General features: G+C 40.0%; 2 protein-coding genes across 7 annotated transcripts; one reads left to right on the forward strand and one right to left on the reverse strand.

Moving 5' to 3' along the window:
* Positions 1-858: 858 nt before the first annotated feature.
* Positions 859-24,641, reverse strand: shoc2 (SHOC2 leucine rich repeat scaffold protein). 6 transcript variants are annotated; one of them, XM_064320787.1, is made up of 10 exons: positions 22,267-22,398; positions 13,666-14,734; positions 12,764-12,901; positions 11,353-11,483; positions 10,554-10,742; positions 9,932-10,054; positions 9,160-9,297; positions 7,103-7,220; positions 6,302-6,537; positions 859-2,523 (listed from the first exon to the last, which is right to left on the reverse strand). In XM_064320787.1, exons 2-9 carry the CDS (start codon positions 14,360-14,362, stop codon positions 6,329-6,331), a joined length of 1,743 nt encoding a protein of 580 aa, XP_064176857.1. In that variant the 5' UTR covers positions 14,363-14,734; positions 22,267-22,398; the 3' UTR covers positions 859-2,523; positions 6,302-6,328. The 6 variants fall into 6 exon arrangements, with proteins under 6 accessions (XP_064176857.1, XP_064176856.1, XP_064176855.1 ...); XM_064320786.1 differs by lacking the exon at positions 22,267-22,398 and adding an exon at positions 24,552-24,641 and having other exon boundaries at positions 859-6,537; XM_064320785.1 differs by lacking the exon at positions 22,267-22,398 and adding an exon at positions 23,672-23,907 and having other exon boundaries at positions 859-6,537.
* bbip1 (BBSome interacting protein 1) lies at positions 22,838-27,111 on the forward strand. Its single transcript, XM_064320793.1, has 3 exons — positions 22,838-22,900; positions 23,579-23,657; positions 25,576-27,111. Exons 2-3 carry the CDS (start codon positions 23,612-23,614, stop codon positions 25,737-25,739), a joined length of 210 nt encoding a protein of 69 aa, XP_064176863.1. The 5' UTR covers positions 22,838-22,900; positions 23,579-23,611; the 3' UTR covers positions 25,740-27,111.
* Positions 27,112-27,207: the final 96 nt, after the last annotated feature.

Here is a 27,207-nt window from a genome sequence, read left to right on the forward strand (position 1 = left end):
TACCCAACTTACTGCAAAGAGCTTTGAGAACCTTGAAGGAAATTATTAATATTAATATCAATAACAATTTTTTGGAAAATGGTTACCTGTTGCTAGTGAAACCTATGGGTTGGCAACTTGCAGCATACAAGCTGTAAGTACGTGGCAGAACACAAAATATAGGCTATCTAAAATAAATAAGCAATTTGTAACTCGCTAAACACTGTAAAATAGATGTCACTTCAATGACACACACACACACACACACACCCAAGATTTCTAGGCTCAAATGGCTGCCACTATTTCTATAAAGCATACAATTTTGAATTGATCACTAAACTAAAGAATTTTCTTGAAAAAAATATTTAACTGCATGGGGCCTACTCTTCTGTGATGGGGTACTTGCAATAGTTTTACTTGGTTTTTATTAAAAAAAAAAAAAAAATTTATGCATCAGTACTATTGTGAAATTAAATATTCTCCTTCAGATGTTTCATTATCATGTTACATCCATCTTAACATGCTTTTCAATAAAGTAATGTATCCTGTACAATGTGTGCTTTAATAGTTTTTTTTTTTCATAAAACCACAATTGAACAAATTACATTAATGCTAGTATGCACAATGCTCTGCATGCGAACAGTATACAGCTGTCTGTATATAACAAAAATGCTTTAATTAATTAGCTAATTACAAGTCAATGTCCATTTATTGTGATGTAATTTGTGTATAAGCAAATGTGTGTGTTCGTGTTTCAGTATTAGGGATTTTGGATCTCTAATCAGGCAGGGAAGAGACAGGGTTGAACACTAGCAGTATTGAATCAGTTGCAACGTGTGTACAAATTTGCAATTTTACAATGAAAGCATCCATACAATATCACGTATAAAATCAAGACAAGGCAATCGTCTTTTTTATATTGAAGTAACATAAACTGAACATTACAATTAATTGGATTAAAAGTACAGTTATACATTTCCAGAGCTTTCTCCACATATATCAACATGGGATTCATCTCCAAAATAAAATAAAAAAAATTTAAAAAAACCAAAAAAAAAAAAAAAAAAAAAGCATTGTGCAGGCATGACAAGGGTACAAACATCAGAGATTCGAAACAAAGATTTTAAAGTTGACACGCTAATGACATCACCACTAAATGGTCTCTTTACTCTAAGTACAAAAGAGACATTTAAGGGAACAGCCCGAGTCTGAGTGTTAAAGGCACAGCACTATGTTAAAAAGTGGAAAACAAATTGAATTTTTTTTTTTTTTTATTTTTTTTTAAATGCTTGGGGGTCTCGACTAACGTTTCTCAAAGCACAAACAGCTTAGAAATCATTGTCTAGTGTGTTTTGTACAGACACAAGGAAGTCAAACTCACTTTCGGTTTTAATGGCAATATACATAATTGACGTGAGAGGGGTGTATGTTTTCGATGCAGGCCGTTTACCATTTTTAGACCTACAGGCCAGAATCTAATTTTAGCCATGGTAGGAGCAAAAGCAAAACAATATAAAGCATTTTTGTTTTGTGGACTTGGACGTCCAGGCTTTACAAGAGGCCCAAGCGCTTTCTAACGAGAAACATTTTAAATTGTGCCTCAATGTTTTCTGCATGTGCAAATCATTGCAAACTACTCATTGTAAACCAGCCTCTTGGCTGAATGCTGCTCTTGTGTTTGTACAGTTGAAATAAAATTACTATTACAGCAAAATGACAAAATATATAGAGGAAAAGCAATTTCTTTTTCAAGGAGGCAACAATTTGATATGTGAAAAAAAGACAGCATTCATTTTGCAGTACTGTTTGGTAAAAGCAAAGATTGCTACACAATACAATATCTCACGTAACTTTAAATTTTGTAAATGGTTATAGGTTTATTACAGTTAAAAGATATATGTACATATGGAACATCCCAAACATGACCATATAATTTATTTGCAAATGTCATATTTTGCAATACAAGTACAGGCAAATCCTGGGGTTGCCAAGTGTTTGAGTTTCAATATACACTTCATACAAAGGGGAACAGAATATACTTTGACTCTAATTTAAGTAATCATAACCCAGCCCTCCCCTATAATTAAAATGTATGCCAAATTGATCATTGGGCGTAAAGAACAAAGTCTGCTAAATTGTCATACTGGCAGTTAAAAGTATTCTAAAAATTAAACATCTCATACCTGGCGTGACAATTAAGCATACGTTTACATTACAGCTTCAAATTACACCATGTCACCGCAACCAAATGTAGTCTCGCAGGGAGGTAGGTGAATCATCGTTTATTCCAAATAAAATCTGACAATAGCAACAAAGTACTGAGGCAAAACATGTTTCCCCCCCCCCTGTAAATCAAGGAGTTTTCATTTATTCTGGTAGAAAACAAACAAACAAACAAACAAAAAAAAACAACCCAGGGCCTAATGTAAGCTTAATGCCAAAGCCAAGATTAGGATACTGAGGAAGGCCTGTGTCAGTCTTGGTCAGGTCTTCCACTTCTGTAACAGAGGCTGATTATCAAGATGATTTTTCGTTTCCATCCGTCTTCGAAAACAATCACAACCGAGAAAGGAAATAAAAAGAAAAAAAAAAAACGAAGGTAAGCAAAGGTTTATGAGAGAACTGTGCGGTAAACGTAAGGCTGTCAAATAAATGTTCGTTTTTATAATGCTTATCCGACGGTGCAGAGGACTGTCTGTGGGTTTGTGGGGGGGGGGGGGGACAGCTACGTGATTATTTGTCGGTAGCTAGGTTAAGTTTCGCGATGCACCGACTCCGCGGACAAAAAGCAGCCGAGATAAACAGAATGCTCACCAAAGCGGCCGAATGCCATTCGAGCAGCGGGAAACATAAGGAAGGAATACCAACACCATTCACCTTTTAAGGCTGCTTGTCAAAGAACAGGTAGGGTTCAGGCATTGCTGCACAATGCTTTTGATACTATTTGAAATGTACAAAACTCAAAATAACATTTTTGCAGATACCAATAGCAACATCGTTTACCTTTTTTTTTGTACAGCCCCCCCCCCCCTCCCCTCCCCCAAATCCCCAACAATAATCATGGTTAAAAAATGGAACATGCTCATTTCCTATACAACATCGCAAGGCAAGAGAGACGTACAAGACATTTTCTATAAAAAAAGGAGAAAAAAATGACCTTGATTCATACACTATCATTCTATGATCTAAAACACAAACGATAGAAAAATAAAACACCCTAAGTCTCAATTCATTTGGATGCACCAAAACACCACAAGATCATAAAAAAAGAAAAAAAAAGAAAAAAAAATCAGATAAGAGTCAAAATGACCACCCCAGCAGACTGAAAATTTGACTAATCTTTAAAAGCACATTGAATCTACATTCCTGGTTTTTGATAAATGCTTTCTTTTTTCAATTTTTTAAAAACATATTTGTTTCCTTTATCATTGTCTTGGTGTCAGCTGCTACCAACTACTGTCGATTACTTTCAAATGGCACGGTGATGAGAAGTAAAAATAAAATAATTACAGGGAATACAGCATTCATTTTTTTTTGTTTTGTTTTTTTTTTTGCTGTATGCCTAATGCACATTTCATCAGAAGGACTCGCTGAAGGCATTTTCACATGGTTTCAACTTTCTGTCAGCTGTTCAATGTAACAATAATTACAGAGATCGAATGTACACTTTGAAGCTTTTATTCAAAACCAGGAATGCACTGCCTCTGGTGTATTGTTAAGCACAAACAGAGAAAGCCCTTTTTACATTGTTAAAGTCTGTACTGTAACTACGGTTAGGCTCAATTATGCACCTTATTCACGTATGAATTTTCTTTTTCCTTTTCTTTTTCGCAGGTCCAAAATAATTTGATCTCTTACAGCCGCCGAACTTGAACCGCGCCAAGTCGATGGATGTGTCACAGGCTACAGCTGATTATGCATCTGCCTCCTTAAGAGTCTTAAGAGTTACAGCATATGTTTTCCAAGAGTTCATCGAGCAGCAACGAGTTCTGCTGGTAGAATCGAGCAGCCGTACGATTCTCGACGAGGGAGGCGGAGAAGCCTCGTCACGCGTGGCCGTGACGGACAAAGTTCTGTCGCGCGCACAACCGTGACCGCACACATCCGTCACCGCACGGGCGCAATCCACCCCCCCCCCCCTCCCCTCCCCCGCACGCGGGTCTGCCCCGCCCCTCCAAAAATACCCATCTTCAGTTGCTGCCAAACGTAGACTACGTTAAAATCCCATTTAAAACCACGACTGAAAAAAGCTATGACACAACAGGTTTTAAGCGGTGCCACGCCTTAAAAGCCAAACAAAGGATGTAACCAAAGTTGTAAATCTTCATGCACAGTCACTTGATATAATACTATTGAGACATTTTCATGTAGTCATTAGAAGAAAAGAAAAAAAATATCTTGATTCAAATTTGGCTCTTTAGTTAAAACATTGCAGATCTCAGAAGCAATACTTTTGTCACTACAAACCATTGTGCCTGTTGTGCAGGAAATGATACGGGAATTTTTGTTTGCAACATTTCAAGAGAACCTGATCTACACAGATCCTATACATAGATTTAATAAGACATTGTTTCAATGTAACAGTTTGGATTCTGCAACCAAACCTTATAGTTTCTTGTTATCAAAATGAGGCAAACAAAAATACTCTTGAAAAACGAGGAATTGATCAGAAAAAAAAGGAGAGGAAAGCTATGGAAAAGAAAATGCCCCTATTAAGTACACAACCGTTTAAATGAAAATGTCGTAAAAAGAAACTTCAAGGAGGGTGCCAATACTATTAAAAGTGCATAAAAACAGCAGCATGGTGTGACAGTGTTTGGGGGTGGCACTGGGGTGGGCGGGGACAGTTTGGGGTGGGGGGGGGGGGGCTCAATATACGTAATCATTGAAATCCGGTGATGCCAAAAATGAACGTTTACTCTGAAGATCTTTATCTATGAGAGCACTCCAATCTTGCACAATGTTTTTTGGCATATATTTAGCATGAGTATGGAGAAACCGTGATTCGTTTACTTTAATGTTCTTTCACTGCGCCTGATATGTTTAATGAAGTCTTTTCGTAATAATGACAGTAATAGTGCCCAACACTGAAGATATTATAGCAAACGTAAACATTGATAAGACTGAACTGCACGCGAGGCAATCAGTATATTTACAAAAATGACTGTAGTTCATTAACATCCCATCACCCATTTTTTTACAAACAGTTAAAAAAAAAACATTCCCAGTCAAATTAGCCTAGTATGTCACATCAGGGACCAAACGGTCAGAGATATGATTTAATGCAAGTCATTTCAGAATGCTCCGTTGCTCTATTCTCGACTTAGATGGAACAGGCCTTTAGTTTGAGAATGAAAACTAATCAAAGCAACTAACCGATTTCTACTTTCTTTGACATTTCGGTTGTTATAATTTCAATTTAAAAGTGAATAGCAGGGCTAAATTGTTTAGGTGGCAAATCCTGTAAATCGTGTTTTTTCCCTAACCCCATGTTCTGCTAATTTATCTATCGGGTTAAGCGTCGGCTTGTTGTATTAACCCTCTCTAGGTGAATTAAATGCAAGTTAAATTACAAATAAAAGAAATAAAAACAAGACCTACGGTAAACCAATATGGGCCACATAGCTAATGCTTTTTAAACAAAAATAAAATTTAAAAAAATTATAATAATTAAAATGAAAAATAAACAAGATTAGTTGCATTTAGGAAATAACCAGTTCTCTTTCCACGACAGGCACTAGTTTTGCTTTGTACAACTTCAAAGTAACACCATCAGACCAGACCTTTGTTCTCCACAAACTGAGTCATCTGCACAGTAGCACACAGTTATCTTTAGTCAGGTGTGATAAAAAATAAAATAAACATAGGAATAAAAATTCAGAAATAAAAAAACAAAAAACAAATAATAAGGGTTATGGCAGCAGCAGCAGCAGCAAAATAAAGGTTTTAACTTTTTTTGCATACAATTGTACTTCTTGTTCTAATAACCGTTTTTTTAATTACTGAAACTGTGTTGGCAATAGGGTTTATATATTAGAAGACTGCCATGAAGCTCTGGTTATGGTTATTCAATATATGTGTATCAATTTTGGCAAAGGAAGTCTAGACAAGTAATTTCTCTTTTTCACATGATTGGTGGGGAACTAAATGGCTATGATTCCTCTATTAGCAGAAACATGTAATGCAGTCTTAATAAAATTGCCTTTTTTTTCCTCAGATAAGATATTCATAACAACAATAATGCATTTAATTATAGTTTTCTTTTATCTTTTTTTAAAATTCTTTTTTTTCCCCCGTTTTTTTCTTTTTCTTTTTCTCTTACAGTGTATGACACGTGGGATCGGGGCGATCAGACCATGGCCCGGTACGGCCCCTGCATCTTCAGGAACTGAATGATGAAGGAGGGGCCCCCGGCGACGATTTGGGGGGGCAGGTGGCTGAGGGGACAGTTCTCGATGCTCATTATGGACAGCTTGCTGCACAGGGCCAGCTCGAAGGGAAGGCTGTGGAGGTTGGGGTTATCGTTCAGATACAGCTCCTCCAGGTTCTCCAGTGTACCTGGGGGAGGGGGGGGGGGGGCACACGGACAGATTAAGGTTCAGACGCATTTTATCGAGGCTCCGTTCCAAAGTCGCACCACTGTGCTAAGATCCCATCTGATTTTATCCCCATTAAATAATTTATTTGCTAAGTACACGATAAATCAGGTTTAGTATCTTTCTCGGAGTACACGTATGCCATAATGGTGTATAACTGTAAATCACACAGACATTTCGCAAAAAGGTATAACAGCTGTGCCCCACCTGGAATTTGAACCTGCAACCTCTTTATCCACTAGACTGCACAACACATTACTGTAATTTTCTCATGGCTGATAAAAACTTGAAAAAGTTGGAATTTCATTGCCAAAAATGTATGTACCCCACTTCCTTAAGAAGGTGATTTTGCACATCTGACTCCCACATTCAGTAATTTCTAGGGCAGCCTGTCTGAAATTTTTCTACGAGGAAGTACAGGCTAACTGTTTGCACACTTAACTATGCTCCAAGGAAAAAAGTTTAAATCTTGTGTGAGAGCCAAAGGCACAGCCCTCTGGGAAACCCATCAAGTACCACACACTCACCAATCTCCTCAGGGAGGTGCTGCAGGAGATTCTCCCCCAGACCAAGGTGGGTCAGGTTGGTCAGGTGACCGATGCCTCTGGGCAAGGTGGTCAGCTGGTTATTGGTCAAGACGAGTTTCTGAGAAGAGATCGGGGAGACAGGGGTCAGCTCCACCTGACCAGGCACTGAGCACATGGACCACATGATCGGAGAAATACATGGAAGCATTAAGGCCACAGTGTAGCTGCTAAGGTGCTGTACAAGTACTGGACAATAAGCACTATGTATACAGCGAGCTTCATAATGTTTGGGACAAAGAAATATATATATGATTTTGATTTGTAATCAAACAAGTCACATGCGGTTAAAATGCAGATTCTCAGCTTATATTTAACAATATTTTTTGCACATTTTGGTTTCACCATGTACAGGAAGAAAGGGCAGCACTTTTTATACATAGTACCACCATTTCAGGGTACCATAATGTTTCAGACATATTAATGTTATATAAATGAAAAGTAGTATATTTAGTACTTTGTTGCCTATCCTTCGCATGCAATGACTGATGTTTGTGAAGTCCTTGACCCATACACATCACTAGGTGAGGTGATGAGTATCTTTGCTGGTGGTACTCTGCCAGGCCTGTACTGCAGTCATCTTCAACTCCTGATTTGGGGGCTAGTTGCCTTACGTTTTCTCTTCAGTATATGAAATACATGTTCGATTGGATATCAATCTGGTGACTGACTTGGCCAGCCAAGAATTTACCAGTTTTCGGCTTTGAAAAAAAAAAAAAAAAATTTCAGCAGTATGGTAAATGGTAAATGGACTGCATTTATATAGCGCTTTTATCCAAAGCGCTTTACAATTGTTGCCTCTCATTCACCAGAGCAGTTAGGGTTTAGGTGTCTTGCTCAGGGACACTTCGACACGCCCAAGGCAGGGATTGAACCGGCAACCCTCCGACTGCCAGACAACCGCTCTTACCTCCTGAGCTATGTCGCCCTTTATGTTTGGGATTATTGTTTTGTCGTAGGATGAAGCGCCGTCCAAAGAGTTTGGAAGCATTTACTTGAACTTGAGTAGATGAGATCTTTCTGTACACTTCAAAATTCATTCAATGACATCATCAATGAAGACAAGCAAGCCGGCACCAATGGCAGCCATAGATGCTTAAACCATAGCACCCCCACATCACCATGTTTCACAGATGAAGGGGGAGTGCTTTTGATCTTGGGCAGTTCCTTTTGACATCCACACTTTGCTCTTACCATCGCTCTGAAAAAACTGAATCTTAGTCTCATCTGTACACAAGACCTTTGTCCAGAACTCTTCTTAGCAACGTGGCCAAACTGTTTTTTTGTGGCTAACAAGTGGTTTGCATCTTTCTGCGTAGCCTCTGTACGTCTGCTCGTGAAGTCTTCTGCAGACAGTGGTCACTGACTCATCCACACCTGCCTCCTGAAGAGAGCATCTGACCTGTCAGACAGGTGTTTGGGGGTTTTTCTTCATTATGGTGAGAATTTCATCAACAGTCTTCCTTAGCCTACCAGCCCCTTTGCTGAGCTCACCAGTGATCTCTTCGTAGTGACGTTCAAAACAGTTGGTTTTGGTCAGCCTAAGGGGGGCCCTATGTCTCTGTTTTTTATTTAATTTTTTTGGCTTCCTTGACTCTCACTTGTACAACTATGGTCCTCATGTTGGCAAATAGCAATAACGGACTCCAAAGGTGATGAATCAAGACTAGACACTGAAAGCTCTCTTATACCTGCACTAAGGAAGAAATTGAACACAACTGACTAATCAGAAACACCTGTGAAGCCATTTGTCGCAAATGTAATAGCGCCCTGAAATGGATGGACTATTCACTAAATTTCTATATATTTGTTGAAACCAAAATGCATAAAAACCACGTGAATTGTTCGATGACAAAACCAAAATTGTGGAGCACAGAGCCGAATCAAGAAAAACAAGCCTCTGCTCCAAATATTATGGAGCACACTGTATATGGGAGTCGATATAAAAGCAATTGAAGTGAGTTCTCTGAGCATTTACAGGACAATAACCCAGCGCATACCTGTAAATCTTTCAGATAGGCGATCTCATTGGGGAGCGATTCCAACTTGTTCTCCTCCAAGTCCAGCTCCCGCAGTTTCCGCAGGTTACCGATGCCGTGCGGCAGTTTCTTTAGAAGATTGTTTGACAGAATCAGGACCTGCAACCAAAACAAAGGACACAATCTTACCATTTAAAACAGAAATTAGAATCACATAACAGGCAACTGTGTGTATGTAAAGTACCAATAAATGACCTGTACACATAATTCTCATGCATGTATTATAATTATGCATTTTTAAAATAACTGCAAATAAACAGTATATGCACACACACTGGTGCAGCAAATTTGAAACCACCTTCTAAAGAAGGGATTACATCAGTGCTCCAAGGAACATGTCCGTCGACACGTTTGCACGTTGTATTTTTAGAATGCGACAGACTTACGTAACAGATGCGGTTCGCATGCATTTAGAAATTTCATCAACCAAAATGAGGATTTCCAAAACAATGTCATGTTAATTCAAATTTAATGGTACTAACAGACAAACGCATTCCCATTTACACCCCAGCCACATAATTCCTCTTTCGGCACTCATATGTGCCCCTGTCTCAGTTAGTGCAAGTGATGATGGCGTGGTTTACTGAATGGTGAATTTTGCTGAGGATGGGCATAGTGGGGTAGGTTGCCAAACCAGCAGAAACAATACACAATCCCCCAAAAGTGGGGAAAAGTCAGAATTGCTGAGGTCAGGCTTCAAGAAACGATGTAGTAGACAGAAAGAGCAACACACCTCCAGAGACACAAGCCCGCACACATCCTCAGCGATCTTGGTCAGCTGGTTTGTGGCCAAGTTCAGCTCCACCATGCTGGTCCAGGTTCCAAAGTCAAGTGGGAGAGACGTTAGCTGGTTGTCCTAAAAAAAAAAAGAAAATAGTTTTCTACATTTATTTATTTGTTAGGGGCTGATTACAACACTGCTAATAAATTTTCTTCCTTAGTCACAGGACAGGTTTGAACGATACCAGTGGCTTTTGGTTTGAGCCTTCGCATTAAAGCTTTAAAAGAAACACTGTGATGCGTCAGTCCGTATCCCACCTAGCTGGGCCCCGTTTTCTGCTTTTCGAGCACAACGGACGCGGGCACCATTTTGTTGACATTCGACGGCGGTCCTGAGAAACTGCTGTGCAGACGGTTTCGCGGAGCGGCCGAGCTTCGCGCCGCCGACAGCCGCCGCCGCCGCCGCCGCCGCACCGGAAGGCGCGAGGGATTACAGACAGAGCGCCGGGAGCGAAACCACGGCGATTCCGTGGAGAGGCAGGGAGAGGGGGTGGGGGGAGTGAGGGAGAGAGAGAGAGAGAGAAAGAGAGAGAAGGGCTCAGGCAGCCGGCACAAAGCGAGCGATGGCGGTTTACCTTCATGTTTAGCTTGCTCAGCACCTTGGCCCGGGAGAAGATTCCGAAGGGGATCTTGTTGATGCGGTTGTGCTCCATGTTGAGGGAGTAGATGGTGGAGAACTGGGAGGGGCCGCCCACGGGGTAGGACTGGAAACAGTTCCGGGCCAGCGTTAGACTGGTCAGGTTCACCAGACTCGACAGGAGGCCCTGGGGTTAAACAGACAACAGGCGAGTCTTACGCTCAGTCTTACGCTGAGAAAGTGAAAAAGTCTGTACCGTAAATTATTCAAAAATATGGTGAGTTTTAAACAAAAAATCTGTAGTGTTGCAGTGAAGACTTCACAAACATAATAATAATGTTTGTATAGCACTATTTCTGTATTACAATTCAACGTGAGTTCTACATTATATTATAGTTATGCAAGAAAAGCAAGTAAGACTGCAGACATTTGATCAGAATTATTCAGGATGGATAAAACCTGTCCCCAACCAGGAAATATAAAACACAATAGCACTGAAGAATAATGCAACAACAACAAAATGTAAGAGACCAATCAGAAAACCATAATGTAGCCAACGCACATACTACAACCTAAAACAACTGAAAATGTATAATATAAAAAAAGACCACTGCTTAGGCACTCAGTTTAACCATAGTTTAACCACCTGCATGTGTATGGGCACGTAGACTACAGCTTTGAAACCAGAATTGTACAATAGGGGTAGAGTATTGAATACAAGGCACGCTGTAAGATAAATATCCATACAGAACATCAGTGAGGCTACAAATCGATTAGATTACTTAGCCTGTGCTCACCTCTGGTAGCATTGAGATATTGTTGTTCTCAAGGTTCAGCTCCTCCAGTTCTCGGCACTTCGCTAATGACCTGGGGATTGCGGAGAGCCGGTTGTACCGCAGGCCCAGGCGGTTTATGCTTGACAAATTACCTGAAACGTTAGAAAGAAAGAGGCAAACAAATTACATCTTTTTTTCTCCCCCTGCTACAACGTAAAAGCTGATCGGTACCGCGCATATAAGAAGGGACAATGAACGGGTGCAGCTGTTAAAAGCAAAAGAATGAATGGGTATGGAGCCATTTTAAAAAGTTACGCGTGATACGCCGTCATTCACATCTCCGGAAGCCGCTGAGATCGTATAATGCAATTACTGACTGCAGCATCTGACACGCAGCACAACCTTTTGACTAACTACAGATATGTCAGTTGAACTTGCTTCGTGTCAAGATAAAATGAATAAATAAATAAATACTGTGAAAACTGGCACCACTGCAGAACTAACACTCGCTGCAACAGAAGTAAGACCAGTACTGATATCACCTACAGCTCTGATTAGACATGCCCAGTAATAAATAAATATTCTTTATTCGATGCATTATTATGGTCTGCATTGATTTCAGCAGAGAGTTCTCTTAAAAGTTCTACATTATAAATCAGAGCGTCGGGGGAACAAATAAAAGTGATCTACTTCCTCTCAATACGAGTGCATTACGACATGTACTCTTCTGCCATTAGAGACGGGAAAGCCTTCCTGACCACAAGCGGCACATCAGAGACAGTGTGTGTGTAATCATGGACGCGTCCCACAGGGTCATTCTCTACCACCGTCTTCTACCAGATATGAGCTTAACTTAAACTATACCCTCCGGCTTCATTCTCTGAAGAATCTTACCATTTTTTCTAAATATTATTCTAAAAAAAGCAATGGCAACCACATATGACGCGTTACATTTGAGGGGATAAATGTAGCATTGTATTTATAAAAAATAAGCGCTGCAAAAATAAGTGTTGAATATATAAGATATTCTCTCATCGTTCGAGCGTTGTGGGAGTGTCTAGACTCTGCACCGAGGACAGATTAGTTTAACAGCTGCGGATTTCGCACTTCACTTGCTGAACCCAAACAAACAGCTCAATCCAAAGTAATGCACCCCCCCCCCCCCCACCTCAAAGAATGCAGGAGAAGACAGACTTATGCCTCGTAGACCAGAACAAAACTATTTACAAAGAAGGAGTGCACAGAAACTACAGCTGCATATTTCAGTCCTTAACAAATGAAATGACGTCTGCGGCAATTGACCAATGATGATTAGCACTTCACCGGACTATTATCATTAAACACCTTTCCATGTTTAGAAAATATTAACAAATAGAAACAACGATTAAATGCATATTTATTCCATGAAAAATAACTGGCCATGAGCACTCACCTATAGTTTCAGGAAGGTCCAAAAGCTCGTTGTGCTGTAAGTCAAGGTTAGTGATCTGTGTGCAATTGCCGATCTCTTTCGGAAGGTGTTCGAGCTGATTGTGAGCTACGTCCAGCGTGATAAGGTTACATAACTCCCCTGTAAATAAACACACATCAAATACCACAAATCACACACTAGTACGCATTAATAATACAACAACAACAACTACTACTACTATTAATAATAATAACAATAACAATAATAATAATAATAATAACCAATTATCAGTCTTACCCTAGATTTAGAAGCAGAGAATAGTAGCAGCTGGTTGTACAATTGTTTTTATGTTTCTGTATGTTCAAATAAATATATATTTTTTAATAAACTAATACTTGGTTGATGTGTTACTTGGTTACAATTGGGCAGGTTACGATTTTTTACTTTACGGTTCAACAATGAGATGTACACACTTTTTGTTACAAGAGATAAAAAAGTCTCAAGGCATTCGCCACTGTTTAAAACTCTGTATATTTTCCACTGACATGGCACGTAATTATTTTGACTGAACGCAAAAAAAAGATAAAGTAAACTTGGCGCCTCGAGTCACAAGAAGACCAAGGCTGCTTTTGGCACGATTCCGCTCTTTTTTTTCTTTTAAACTCCTTACGGCGGTGTGAAACACAGCCTGGGAACAGCGCTTAGTTCATTATGAAGTACTCTCCCTGCCAAAAAAACAAGACAAACGCCGAGCACTCGAATAAAAATATTGTCGAACTGAGCGTACCATAATTTGCGGCGTACCCGCGAGCGCGACGGCGCGATCTCCCGCCCGGCCGTGCACCCCCCCCGTTTCTTTTCGTCCCTCCTCCCACCCCCCACCCCCCACCCCCCTCGAAACGTGCAAGGCGGCGCTCGCTCACCGATCTCGGCGGGCAGCTGCTTGATCTTGTTCTCCCGGATGCTCAGCATGGTGAGCTTGGACAGGTTCTTGATGTCCTTCTCCACGGCGGTGATGCGGTTGAAGCGCAGGTAGAGGGTGGTGAGCGACGTCACCCGGTACACCACCTCCGGGATCTCCCGCAGCTTGTTGTGCCGGAGGTCCAGCATCCGCAGCTTCTTCAGGTTGTCCAGCGAGTCGGGCAGGCTGGTGAGCGAGTTCTCGCTCAGGGCCAGCGTCACCAGGCCCGCCAGGCAGCCCACCTCGGCCGGGAGGCTCTGCAGCTTGTTGCTGTACAGGTAGAGTTCGGCCAGCTGCGTCAGCTCCTTGATGGACGTCGGGAGCATGTGTATGGACCTCTTGGAGAGGTCCAGGCGCATGGAGTTCTCCTCCCGGCACTTGTTGAGCTCTTTGATCACCTCCGCGTTGCTGGACTTCTTGCGGGTGCCCGGCGCCGGGTTGGGCCGCTTTATCGTGTTGTCCACGGAGAAGGCCACGGCGGGCGGGGCGCCTCCCGGCTCCTTCTTTCCTTCTTTGGCATCTTTCCCTTTGGTCTTGGTCTCCTTGCCGTCCTTGCTGAAGCCGCTCAGGGCCTTGCCCTCCTTTTCCCTTTCTTTTCCCAGGGGACCCTTGGGGTCCTTTTCTTTCGAGTCTTTGTCTTTTCCTAAAGTACTGCTCATGTTGACGTCGCCTTGCCCGAGTCGCTCATGGACCCAAAGTCTTTTCTTGTTCGTTTTGTTTAAAAAAAAAAAAAAAAGTTACACGGGGAGGTGAACGTATAAAAAAAAAAAAGATGCGCTCCTTTTTATTCCGACGCGCGCGCGTGCGTGTCCGCCCGTGGACGCGCGCTTGAAAAAAGTCGAGAAAAAGAAAGCCTCGCTGTTTCCGAAACGGCGCTCAGAACTCCATGGGAAAGCTGACTCTCTGAAGCGGCTCGACTGCCGCCGTGACCATCGGCCGCATACTTGATTGAAGCCAGCGCAGTTCTCTCGCCCCGGGTTGAAGCGAGTTCAGATGAGAAAGGTCGCCAGGGCTCTCATCCTTTGGATCCGCTGTTGAATAAAACATGAGGGTCATTCGTTTCGTTTGCATTGTTCCCTGCCGGGACATGAAGGGAAAGTAAATATAAATACATACATAGACACAAACATGCATACTTCACAGACGACAATAAAAAGCATTAATGTAAAACTTAGTGACCACTTTTTTTTGCAAGTCATAGCAAGTATGCGTATCAACCGCATAAATAACGAGACTAAATTTTTAAAAGACACCTGTGTCTTATTTTTGGTGACACAAATGGCAACCCTAGTCAAACGTGACTTCTTAGCCGCTTTAACTTGCCAGCGAGTCTATAGCGAAAATTGGGATAATTTAAACATCATGAATATGTTTGTATCTGCATGTTCCCTCTGAATCACTCCTTTTAGGAAACGATGGCATTCATTTCATTATTTTAGGCGTTTGAAGAGATTTTGAACCACAGCTGGATCTTTCTCTTCCACAGACTTCCCATTCATTCCGAAATGAGGCCTCACGGAGCCGTTTTGACGGATTCATCAAATCCGCAAAAAGACGCAGCCGAGAGCTGTCGCTGTTGACTCGAAAGGCATTCCTCAAGGTAGGAAAACGTATGAATGAGGTTTATTTTTAGGACGAGCTCTCCCTTTAACTGACTGTTTGATTTGCCGCCAAATGTCTTCCAGCCCGGGCTGTGAAAGATGGCCATTTCTACGGCCCAATGGACTGTGTAGCTCAGCTGGCGGGTAAAAGAGGTAAAAGAAGCGAGCAGCTATCTTTCACCTTCGCTGCTAGTCTTACTCTTCCAAATAGGCTACTCCTCGCCCTCAATAACTAGCCCCATAATTCACACTGGAATTAGCCTTCAGCTTCATGCGACGCGAGTAAGTTTGACGCAACTAACGTATGGGCGCACCACAAGAATTACCTGCGTTTTGATAAAATACATAATTTTCTGTCTTGTGTTCTCCAAAACAAAAAAAGTCACAAAAAGCATAACTTATTGTAAGTGTTGTAAAGCTACTCGGATAAACGAAACCTGGTTTCATTTACAGTTATCATTTTAAGAGATGAGAATGTTTACTTGAGTAAATGAGTATTCCTAACTTGAGTCATAGTCAATTAGGAAAAACCCATGCTAGACTCCCCCAAAAATGTTAAACCAATGTATAGACTCAGTCGCATCTTGTCATAATGGGAAAATATAGATTTAACATGACAATATAGCAGTTTTTTCCCCCCCAATTATTTGCACAACATGGTTCATTAAATGGAGTTACAATTTACTTTATATGGCTAACCTAATCCAATGCCCGTGTCCCCAATCATACAAAGCCACACTGTTTAAAGTCAATAATGGGCCTTTTCGGAAGAGCATAATTTCACCAGCAATTAAATGCCACTTGCTTAGTGAAAATCGTAAAACAAACAAGCTGGCTTATATAGGATCTATCCAAGATATTCCTAACAAAATTTTTGTTTGTCATAATTCTGCAGTTTGTTTGGGGTTCCAGTAGAAACAGGGGTCATTTGATAGTAAGCGACTGTTCTAACAGTATGTTTAATGCACTCAAGTGGTAATAAAACATGCAAGTTAAAAGTAATCTTAAAATGTACCTTTAAGATAATGTTATTTATCACTTGCTTGTCAGCCAGGTACCGGCTAAAGGAAGCACGTATTAATCTGTAGTAAAAGTAAATTAGGGCCTTGATTGAAATTAGCTGCTATGTTTATAGCACAGCAATTCGGTTGGCTGCATCAACAACACTACCTTTCCAAATGCAGAAAATAATGGTCTTTCACCAGTTGTGTTTCAGATGGTTTTTGGTTTTGGGAAGGACAGAAAAACTGGCAAGAAAAGTATAGATTATGTCATTCAAGCTACTGTTATAAAAAAGAAAAAAAACTCCTTATTACAGTTTCCAAAAAGGACCAGTGCAAATAATTGGCTTAGCCAATTTATTAAGTGAATGTAGCTTTTGTTAGCGCTTGGCTTCAACATAAAACCATCTCGGCTTGCCACAAAAGGTAGTCATCACCTCGATCTGAATCGGGGCTATTCCAAAATTGGCTTTAAACAAAGTTCACTGAGCACATGTTTGTAATAGGCATAATAGGGGGAGGAATTTTAACAAGGTTACCCTATACTCAATACTTTAATAAGCATCATTTTAAAGAATAAATCTGACATAAAACCACAAATTATGCCTGAATCCTTTGTTTATATAAAACAAAAACATACTAAAAAAAAATTGCATGCTGGGTTCTCCTTGAAGATTCAAAGGTAAAAAGAAAACACAACAAAACAACAAATGTTAATAAAAGTCAAATAAAATTAAAAACAGAAATACTTTGTTTATATTTGTTTAGAATTTATACTGTGAGCCAATTAGCTATCTCGGTGATGTCACTGACAATGCACTGCATACAGCTAACCTTTCACCTGCCACCACACGTTTGGTTCAGATGATGCTTCAGCAAACACCCCGACACTCACGATGAGAACTTGACTAGGGCAATGACTGAACACATCACCAAAGCTAAATAACAACTAAGCACAGCAATGCATTTCTTACATTTATTTTTGGCTGACAGGAACAACTGGATGCTTACCCTAAAACTTCTGAACCGTAAAAACCATAGCCTAATTCTGGAAGAAACCTAACAGCAAAATGTATGGAGGCACAAGCTTGGAGAGGTTTTTTTTTTTTTTTCTCAAAACAAGCAAGCCCACATCAGCGAGCGCTAGTGCTAGAAAATGTGTTGCATGCACCTCCCTCCATCTGTTGGGTTTAATGCTTTATCTGCAATCTTCGCATTTAAATTGCATGTGGTGAGGCGCTAAGTCAGTGGTTTTGTGGCGTGGCTGCACTGGATATGAAATCTTGCTCACCGCTGCCATAGCTTTTTTAAAATCTAAGTATTTCCATATGGTACATCTTTTTGGAAGGGACGCCATATTCAAGAGAGCTCAGTGAATGAATGCGTTGCTATGGTTTCATCCTCCCAAGCCCTCAGAACCATCAAGCCTGCCCACTTTGCTTGCTGATGACTTGTAAAAAATGTAAGTTTCACAAGTGCTTCTTCTTCTTGAAGGGTTGTATAGTTTATCCTCATATGCCAGGATTTAAGAGTGAACGTTTGTTTCAATGGCCAGTTCGAACAAAATCTCTCTTTTATTTGCTGATCTATTAGCCCAATTCCAAGCAATCAACCAATGGGTTGTAAAACTTGAGCACTTGCTCCATTTCAAATACTCTTGCCCAGATCTAGGACACACAAAACATGCAGTGTGTGGTTTAAAGCAGCATGTGAACATACATTTCCGTTGTGTTTTGTTTTTACCTCCACAACACGTCTTCTCCACACTTAACACACTGACCAGTTGAAAAGACCATGCTTGGCCACACATCAGAGCCGTTGAAAGGTTAATACCACAGAGATGAATCTTTGGGAGCAGTCTTCAAAGCTTATGCTCCCCGCAGGTCATGTGACCTTTATAATAAAAAGGTTCGATCACTGTACAAATGACAAAGCAATATGTAGTCTGTGGCAACACAGCCTTAAAGGGTTGTTCTCTGAAATTCACCGAATCTCAGACTACACTGCCCTGGAGTGTAAGTCACGGCCTCCTCTGCATTGGAAGCTTGAACTTGTGGATCTAAAATCCACACAAGACCAAAGCTACACATTTAAATCCTTCCAAAATAAAGTGACTGCTACAGTTGGGCCAATCGGCTGTTTTCAATACAAATATCTATTAGGATGGAATTGAAGGTTAAAATTAATGTTCTTTTTTTACAAAAAAGGTAAGAAAAAAAATTTGGTAAAAAAAAATGCACAAACCAAATATACAAAAAAGTGCGTATGTGTGTGTTTACACGCACGCGCACACACACACACTTATTTGTATATGTGGTTAGTGCAAAGCAATGCACACCCATTTTCATTTACATAGACTAATTTATCATGTTGCTCATTCATACAAGGACATGAATAATGGGTTCAAGCACTGAAAAGTACACATATGGTTCAGTGCAACAAATCATATTTTGTTAGAGGCAAGTGATACAGTTTCTACTTTCAACTTTGGAAGGATAACCTCACATTCCAGTAAAGTTGGCAGTCATTATGTAACAGGGAGTCTGCTGTGAGTTTCAAACCATAGCTCTTGTCTGCTTTGAAAAAACACTGTAGGCCTAGCCTTTCCAAGCCAAAGACCAAGGTCTGCAGTTAAGGCCAGTAACTATTAAGGCTCCAAGACTTGGTAGTAGACATTAACAAGCTTCTTCAAGCTTTGCACGCCATGTGGTTCAAAGTCTGCTGTAAGGATATAATGTATAATAAGCATCTGATATGGATTAGTTTGATTTGTTTATGTTACCATAAGCTAAATCACAGTAAAACATTTTTTTTAACTGCAATTTTCAACTAGTTTGTGGTTTTACAGTATTTCTACTCACTCCCATCAGTTCAATTTAAAATGGGAGAATGAACATACAGGATCGGAAACTGGTATTGTCATTAACCCAAGTTGGGATGTGCACTTGCATTTTTAAGTTATTTAATGCTATCTGTTCAACAATTCTCTGTGAATTTACATTTTCCTGGCATTGATCTGCACCTCCTCAAAGAGAGTTAAACAAATGACAATTTCCTCAGATTTTTATTCTTGGCCAGAATAGCTGTGTATAAACAGTTTACACACTGACTCAATGATTAAACCACTTAAAATAAAATAAAACTTTTTGACAAGAACATACCAATCTTGAAAACCAGAAACTGGGATGCATCTCCACTAATGGTAATACAACTAGGGGGATATTTTAAAGGCTGTAAAAATGTCATGATGTCATGTATAACAACAATGGTAGTACTTTTTTTTTTTTTTTTGACAAGAGAAAAAAGGCTTACTTTGGGCTACAATGTCTTGTACTGAAGTAATGCAAATGAATCACCTTGCTTGAGAGTACAGTGCCCCACCTTGTACTTGAAACTTCAGTTTTAAGACTACAAATTCAGTCCCTTTACCAGTGCACACTGTTAAGATCTCAACTCAAATTGCACAACCATTTCCTCCACTTACCACAGGACTGTCCTTTAAAAAGGAAAGAAAATTAAATTCTCAATCATGATAATATCAAATGTGACTGCTCAACTTTATCAGTGACTGTTACAGAGACTATTACTATATGCTAGTAAGTACAACATATAATCATATATTATATTGTAAGAATTCATATCATTTGATTTGAATGACATGAAATGGTATTCACTCAGTCTTGTTCAACAAGAGGAATATAATCAGAACATACAGTATGTTATTAAACATTTCAAATTTTTACTGAATCTTCCACTCTGCGACCATGCTGGTAAATCACTAGTTCTGAGGAAAAAAATAAAAAACCCTATTCACACTTTTTGCCATAGTTCCATACACACAGAACCCATATATTACTCGTTTTGCATTCATAATAATAATAACAATAATAATAATTACTCAAGTTATCAAATTAAATGTGAATGCTTGTGTAATACCTGGACATACACACCACAACAGGTATTGTTCACTAGTTACATATTAATTCAAGTCTATTCCATTCTCTCCATGGAGGGACTCAGGGCTGCACTGCTAAAGGAAGCTCTATGACTTTTCCCTGGCCTGGGTATTGTTTTGATTAAGGTAAAATAACCATTTATGCTACGTTAGAAGAGCAATGTTGGATTTAACCCACTCATTTACCATGTGATATTCTCACCCCTTAAAAGACGCTACCATGTAGACAGGTATGCACAAGTCAGCTAACTAGCCGTATAGCAAGCGCAGCTAGTCAGTATGATAACCCTCAAGACCTTTCCATGAGGAATGCAAGCTAGGTCTAACGCAAAGCTGGTAGGTAACGTTACGCACACGGAGCGCATCTAGCTACTCAGCTACAAAGCAACATGCACCTTGAAAATGATTAAGAAAATGCATATACCTTCGGCTTTAATCAATGACCATTGGCCAGTTCTTTGTCGAACAGACTTGCTTATCTAAACAGACAAATATTGCTGGGTAACGCTTGTTCTTACACGCACCGCATACCTTGCCAAACAACTGCTTTAGACACAACTAGCAACCAACCAAATAAAATATATATATATATACAAAATCGAGCATTTCTAGTAAGGTCAGAGACAGTAACGTTATGCTAACTTGCATGGTAAGGAAATCGCGCTAGTTGGATAGCTGGTAAATGCCAATAGAGATATATAGCTAGCTAGCTAACGTTATGGGTAGGGTAATTAGCAGCACGATAACGTAAGCGGGCAACAGTAAAATCTTAAATAATCAATACCGATTTTCTAGCTAGCAGTTAGCAAGCCACCTAACCGTTCCAAGGAAAACAGACATAGCAAGCTAGATAGATAGCATTGGTAAATCTGAACATTCATGGAACAGCGAGAAAAGATTACCAGGTCTATATTTCTGGTAACCTTTTCTCACTGGGTGGAACTTATCGCTGTAGCTAGCTAGCAAAGAAAAATACACAAAGCAAGTCAGCATCAACCGAGCCATAACTAGCTACCCAGCTGTCTTGCTATCTTCCCTTCACCTACTCGCGACTACCAAGTATTATCGGTAAATTAGCTAGCTACATAGCTTACCTAACCAGCTACTAAAGACACTCGTCATTTAACTTAGCTAACCTGCTAATGATCACAAGCTGCACAATAGAAACCAACAGAAAACACAAGGCAGACAGAAGAAGCAAACCATGGCTGATATTTTAAGAGACTAACATTAGCTAGTTAACTAGCAATCTAAACAAATCCTCGCCCTTCCTCAATATACCAAACGCTGGCCAGCTAGCCACCAGAGTTAGCGCTACGTAAGCAAACCAATGGACCACAGAAGCCAAAATAGAAGGACACCGATTTAAGATCATATCTTAAATTACCTAACGGTAGACAACCAACTAGCGACATAAAGCTATACGCTGTCTTCCGCGGTTGCAAAAAAACAAGTCTTTCTACAAGCTAGCCACCACTCCACACCCGGAACTGGGCGCAGGGTTTTATCCTAGCTAGCTAGGCCCTCTAGAAGCAGCTGTCATCCGTAAAACACCGTCCCGGCCATAGTGAGCTCAACCGGGGAAACAAGCTGCAGCTCAAATACAACACCAGTCCGTATGCATTCGTCCGCTACAAGCAGTTAGCTAACTAGCTAGTTCCAGCTGAACTGACATCGACAGAGGGATGACCATTTTGGGTAAATTCTCTCTTTTGTTTACAGACAGACACTTGGCTATCAAAAGGCGGATTCCGCCACCTCGATAATATTCGTGGCGCCTTTCTTCGTTCCTCTACTGAATATGAGAAAAAACATTCTCCACACAGCGGCCATTCCGTAGCTAGCTGAACAAAGAATGTATTTTCCCAGCCTGTTACAATACAAAAATACTGCATCGTCCCTCACGAGAGGTGGTTAACCAAAATGGACCTTTATTCTCGTTCATGTATTACTGTACAAAGAAATAAATTCATATTTATATGTATGTAGCAATATAACTGTTTTACCTTCAGAGGTGTGACTCCGCCATCCTTGCTTCCTCCTCCTTTTCTACACTGCTCTGGCTGGGTCCCCTCCCCTACCGTCACATTGCGTCACACGCACGCATTACCAGTATATTGCGTCACACGTACGCATTACAAGTGTATCGCCAAAGATACTTTGGCATCACGAGATTTTCTTTGACATAAAAGGTCCCTGGATAGGCAGCTTGCATTGGTAAACAATTGATTCTCTTTGACAGAAGAATGGTGTACTGCCGAATACGTAACGGAGGGAGCCATTCAGTTTTCTATCTACGTGTGTTCAGATAACGTTTGCATCTTATCTTGCTAGCTGGCCAACAATAAGTTTTTTTTTTCATTCGTGAAACACGTCATTGTATAAGCAAACGTTTGTTCTTAATTATCTCTAGCTATTTTATTTGATCTGAGTTGGGCCAACACTCACACCAGATTAACTAGTGTCTTAGTTAACCAGTGATGGACTACATGCACCACAAACCAAGGAAAGACAGAACTCTTTTCCTCTTCCTGTTTTGCTCGGACGTTGCTAAGAGGCTTTAGCGTCTCCGTGTCGCTAACGTTAATCAGCTAATTTCTCGTTAGCTATCTTTGTGTTCAGTACCAACACTCGATTGAGGTAACATTACTATGCATAGATGTAACCGAGATAAATGCAACTTGTTACATAGCTTGCTACCTGGTGATGTCGATTTGAATTTATTTAGCTTTCTGCAAAATGTTAGACTAGCTTGTCGGATTAGTACTAGTATATCTGGCGGTTACATTTCATTTTCATAGTGTTGATTGGAAACGTACAACTTTACGTTAGATTACGCTTTCTAAAGACTGTCAAGCATTACATCGTCATCTAAAAAAACTGGACATGAGTTGGCAAGACAGCTGAAGAGTTGAATTAATTGTTTCTACGCTAGCTAAACTGTTACATTCGTAGCTAGGTAGACTAAATAGTCAGAAACTAGCTTCCTAGACTAGCTAAACCAGTTGACACAACGATCCAGCAAATTAACGTTTACAATCTTCACTCGAATTCATGTTCTAGTTCTCTGTACACTTGCGTTATGAGCTCAATCGCGCAACCGTATTGTTTTTCCACAACAGACTAGCTAGCTAATAGAACATCTACACAATATTTTCGTTCAACTGGTGTTAGTCTGCATTAGCTAACCTTCCCATGATATCATAGGCTAAGTGAGTTTTAGTCACGTGTCCCAAGAATGAATGAATGAATAAACACAGAAATACCTTAAAATCAGTCAAGAAACATAACCCTTATGTTGTCTTTCATTTCCTACAGTCGGGCGAGGAAAACGGATACTGACACCAGACCATGCCTGAAGTAAAGTCAATGTTCAGAGAAGTGCTTCCCAAACAGGGTAAGTTGGCTTACTTGCAAAGAATGCAGTGTTTGTATCAGCAGCTCGAGCGAACCGCTAACTTCGCAACGTGCAAATTGTCGAGATAATTTATTCCCTAACAAGGTATCCATTTCGCGTAAAATAAATTACTTGTATTGTTGTTTCACATACCAACTGGCATACGATAATATTCGGACTAACTTGTTTATGCAGTCGATCATGGCTAAATCTACGTAACATTTTACAATTATTTGTATTTGCTCTTGGGAATGGATCACATGTGTACATCTAGAAAGCGAATTGACCTCCAAATATATTCACTTGGATAGCCTGGCATTGGCTGATCACATTGCTTGGCCGTGGTTTTTCAATTAGGTTGATTACAATCGCGGATTTAATTACAATATTCAAATATTTAAAATTTGCCTGAAAATGAGCAGTGGTTCTGTAATACTTTGTAGAAGCATAACTTCTGGCCGCCTCACGTTTTGTACTCTTGTCAGAAAAATGTTGTTTGCTGTCTTGCTGATTTGATTGTTATTTCATATCCATGGTTGTTGTAGTAGGGATACGTTTTGTCCACTCCTATGTTTTTCGCTGGAATGCAGAGGAAATAATAGAGTAGACATTACACTGCCTCGACGTCCAGTGTGGCTGTTTATATTTGGCTGGACTGGAGCCAATGAAGAGGTAACATAACTGTGAACACCATGTTCTCAGAACATCCTTAAACATTTACAAAAGATCGTTTATACTAAGCAGCACACAGATTGGCACTCGTTCAATGTGGCGTCCAGGCTTATGCTTTAACAATATTTAGTACAATTCTTTTGGCCCCTGATCTAGTGGCTGGTACTAGACGTCAGACGATGCAGAATTAATCAATTTCAAATAAATTCTTAACCAACAAACCAAATATTTTGATTTGACCTCAGGCATCAAGACCGTTGCGGAACCCATCCGTTAAAGTGGCATTGTGTGTGGGCCTAACCCAGTGATACTCATATCCAGTCTGTAGTACTGCTGCTTTTCACTTCTGCATGATAGTCCATAGTCGAGTAATGTCACTGATTGGCCAGATATTACACTCACCTGTTGCATCAGGTTTAAACCAGTCCCTGATTAGAGGGGATGAACGAAAAACACCAGTATCACTGGCCCCCCAGGGCCAGATTTGAGTATCCCTTACCTATTCCCTCAATGCAGTGTACCATATGCACATACAGTCTGTAGTCTCAGTGAGTACATACATTTATACGTTGACTTGTCTGTATGACAATGCCCATGTTCCAGGTTTGTAATTACTTTAAAACTTCAGTTGTTTTTGGCTAATTCTAACATTCTGGACTATACAAAGCCCCTCTATATGTCCTGGCTCTTGTTTTCTAGTAACAGTGTGTAGCAGGTTTCTTAGTTTCCATTGTGCACTGTGTACTTCCACATATATCACTGCCAAGAAAGTGGTGCAGGAATCATTAAACCACTTTGGATTAACTGTTGCTGTGCCACAAGGAGAAAAGAAGCAGCATACAATAACACAATCGATTTTTGCGTTAAATTTATTTATGAGAACATATATAGAATTCATATTCTACAACAGAAAAAATGTGCCACTTTTCCATAGTTAATAATTTCATAATTAGAAATGTACAATTTGACAAATGTGTGATAGTTTAGTCACTTAGCCCATAAAATAACCACAGATTACACACAGCTCCTTACAGCTAAGTAGGTTAGTGCATACACAAAGAAAAAGGCATCAAGGACGGCAAATGGTGTTTAGAAATAGTTACTACATGTATGTATCTATCTATCTGACCATCCAACAGAAATGTTATGTTTCTATTACTCTGTATGTATACAGTTTTCATAGGTCTTCAGCACAAAATAGAGAACTGTGAGCCTTATTAGTGACGCCCGTTTTTCTCTTTTTTAGGGCAGCTGTCCATGGAGGACGTGCCCACCATGGTGCTCTGTAAGCCGAAGCTGCTTCCTCTGAAGTCAGTCACCTTGGAGAAACTGGAGAAGATGCAGCAGGAGGCGCAGGAAGCAATTCGGCAACAGGAACTGGCGCAGAAGGACAAGCCCGAGTCACTGTAGGGCCACCAATCAAATGACTGCATCTGCCTGACCAGGGATACATGCGTACAACTGTCTACTCACAACCTAATATCTTAACATATCACAGTAGCTGGTCCACCTGGTGTGTAAGGTGGCCATCAGGTTGAGTGTATAGCACTAGCTGGTAGTCTTTAATATATCAGTTTAGTTACTTGTATACTATATGTACAGTATTTTAAGCATACTTATGTATTGCTAATTTCATAACTTTACACAAATTTCTTTTACAAGTACTGGCTGATAAAATCTAACAAGGGGGCAAATCCAGTCCTTGATAGTTTTGCCTCCCCATATCCATGTAACATGGTATAAAAAATGAAGAAAAAAATGGAACAAAGTGTGCAATGGACCTTGTTGCATTAAAACATTGCATTGAGGTATATTTATTGGTTATTAGATCATTAGATCTGTTGAGTATTTTTTATTGACTGACCTTATTTCCCATTTTATTCCTTTTTTGTCTCAGTTATGTTCAATACTGGAAAATATTGCTACTTAACTCAAAATGCTCTCTGTGACTAATTGTTGTCACTCAAGCAATGGCCCCAGTACGGTGGCAAATACATGTATACTTTGAATTTTAATGTTAGTGTTTGGAGGTCTGTACATATGATTTCTGAAGCTTTTTTTTTTTAAATATATAAAATGTTTTAAACAATCTGGGTGTGTCAGTGCAATTGTTACCTGTGCAACAGATTTGGATTCAGAAGTAAAACATGTTCAATTCTTTCCATGTAACTGACATTCATATCAACAATTTCTCAGTCAGAATCAATTCAATCCAAAAACGTTATAGTACCATAGCATTTTTCCACATCCTTATTTCAGTTTTGAAATGATACCAGCTCTAATAGTTAGCATTTAACTGATGTATCCAAAAGTGGCTGACCAAAACAGTTCTTTGTGAGTCATTTAAAAAATTCAAACACCTACCTTCCCCCAAAAGAAAATTTGAAATTTCAGAATTAAAAAATCATGACATGACACAATGGTCATTATTTATTTATTTATTTGCAGTTCATTTCATGTTTTGAACATAAACAGCGAGCAAGACTGGGTACATTTCACTCACCAGTGTTAAAATATAAAAATAAACATTCTGGACACCATTTTGTGAAACGGACCCTCACTGGTTTCCTTTGCTCTGCGTCCTGTTGCCTTCAGTTTTGCCTTCCGTACAGAGAAAAATTCCAAGCACAGCATCTATAAACAATAGCAGCTTATAAGGGGAGTAACTGCTCTGAACAAATGTGCCCCCCCCCTTTAATATAAAGCTTTATACACAAAACCAGTGACTCTTGTACAAACACTACGGTCAGGGAAAAGGGAGCGGCAGTGGGGGAAAGAAAAATCAATACAAAAAAAACATGGAATGACTACGTCATTGAAAAGGTCTGGCACTTTGAGTTAGCTTATTTGCAGACGTCGGTCAGGTATGCTTACATTT

This window comes from Anguilla rostrata, chromosome 2 (assembly GCF_018555375.3).
Source record: "Anguilla rostrata isolate EN2019 chromosome 2, ASM1855537v3, whole genome shotgun sequence".
NCBI lineage: Eukaryota > Metazoa > Chordata > Actinopteri > Anguilliformes > Anguillidae > Anguilla > Anguilla rostrata.

Excerpts from the sequence above, each read along its gene's own strand:
- shoc2 (XM_064320786.1), bottom strand. The coding sequence starts at position 14,362 with ATGAGCAGTACTTTAGGAAAAGACAAAGACTCGAAAGAAAAGGACCCC. Across the intron at positions 12,902-13,665 it reads GCAGCTGCCCGCCGAGATCG|GGGAGTTATGTAACCTTATC; the intron begins GTGAGCGAGCGC and ends GTTTATTTACAG. Across the intron at positions 11,484-12,763 it reads GGACCTTCCTGAAACTATAG|GTAATTTGTCAAGCATAAAC; the intron begins GTGAGTGCTCAT and ends CTAACGTTTCAG.
- bbip1 (XM_064320793.1), top strand. The coding sequence starts at position 23,612 with ATGCCTGAAGTAAAGTCAATGTTCAGAGAAGTGCTTCCCAAACAGG. Across the intron at positions 23,658-25,575 it reads AGAAGTGCTTCCCAAACAGG|GGCAGCTGTCCATGGAGGAC; the intron begins GTAAGTTGGCTT and ends TCTCTTTTTTAG.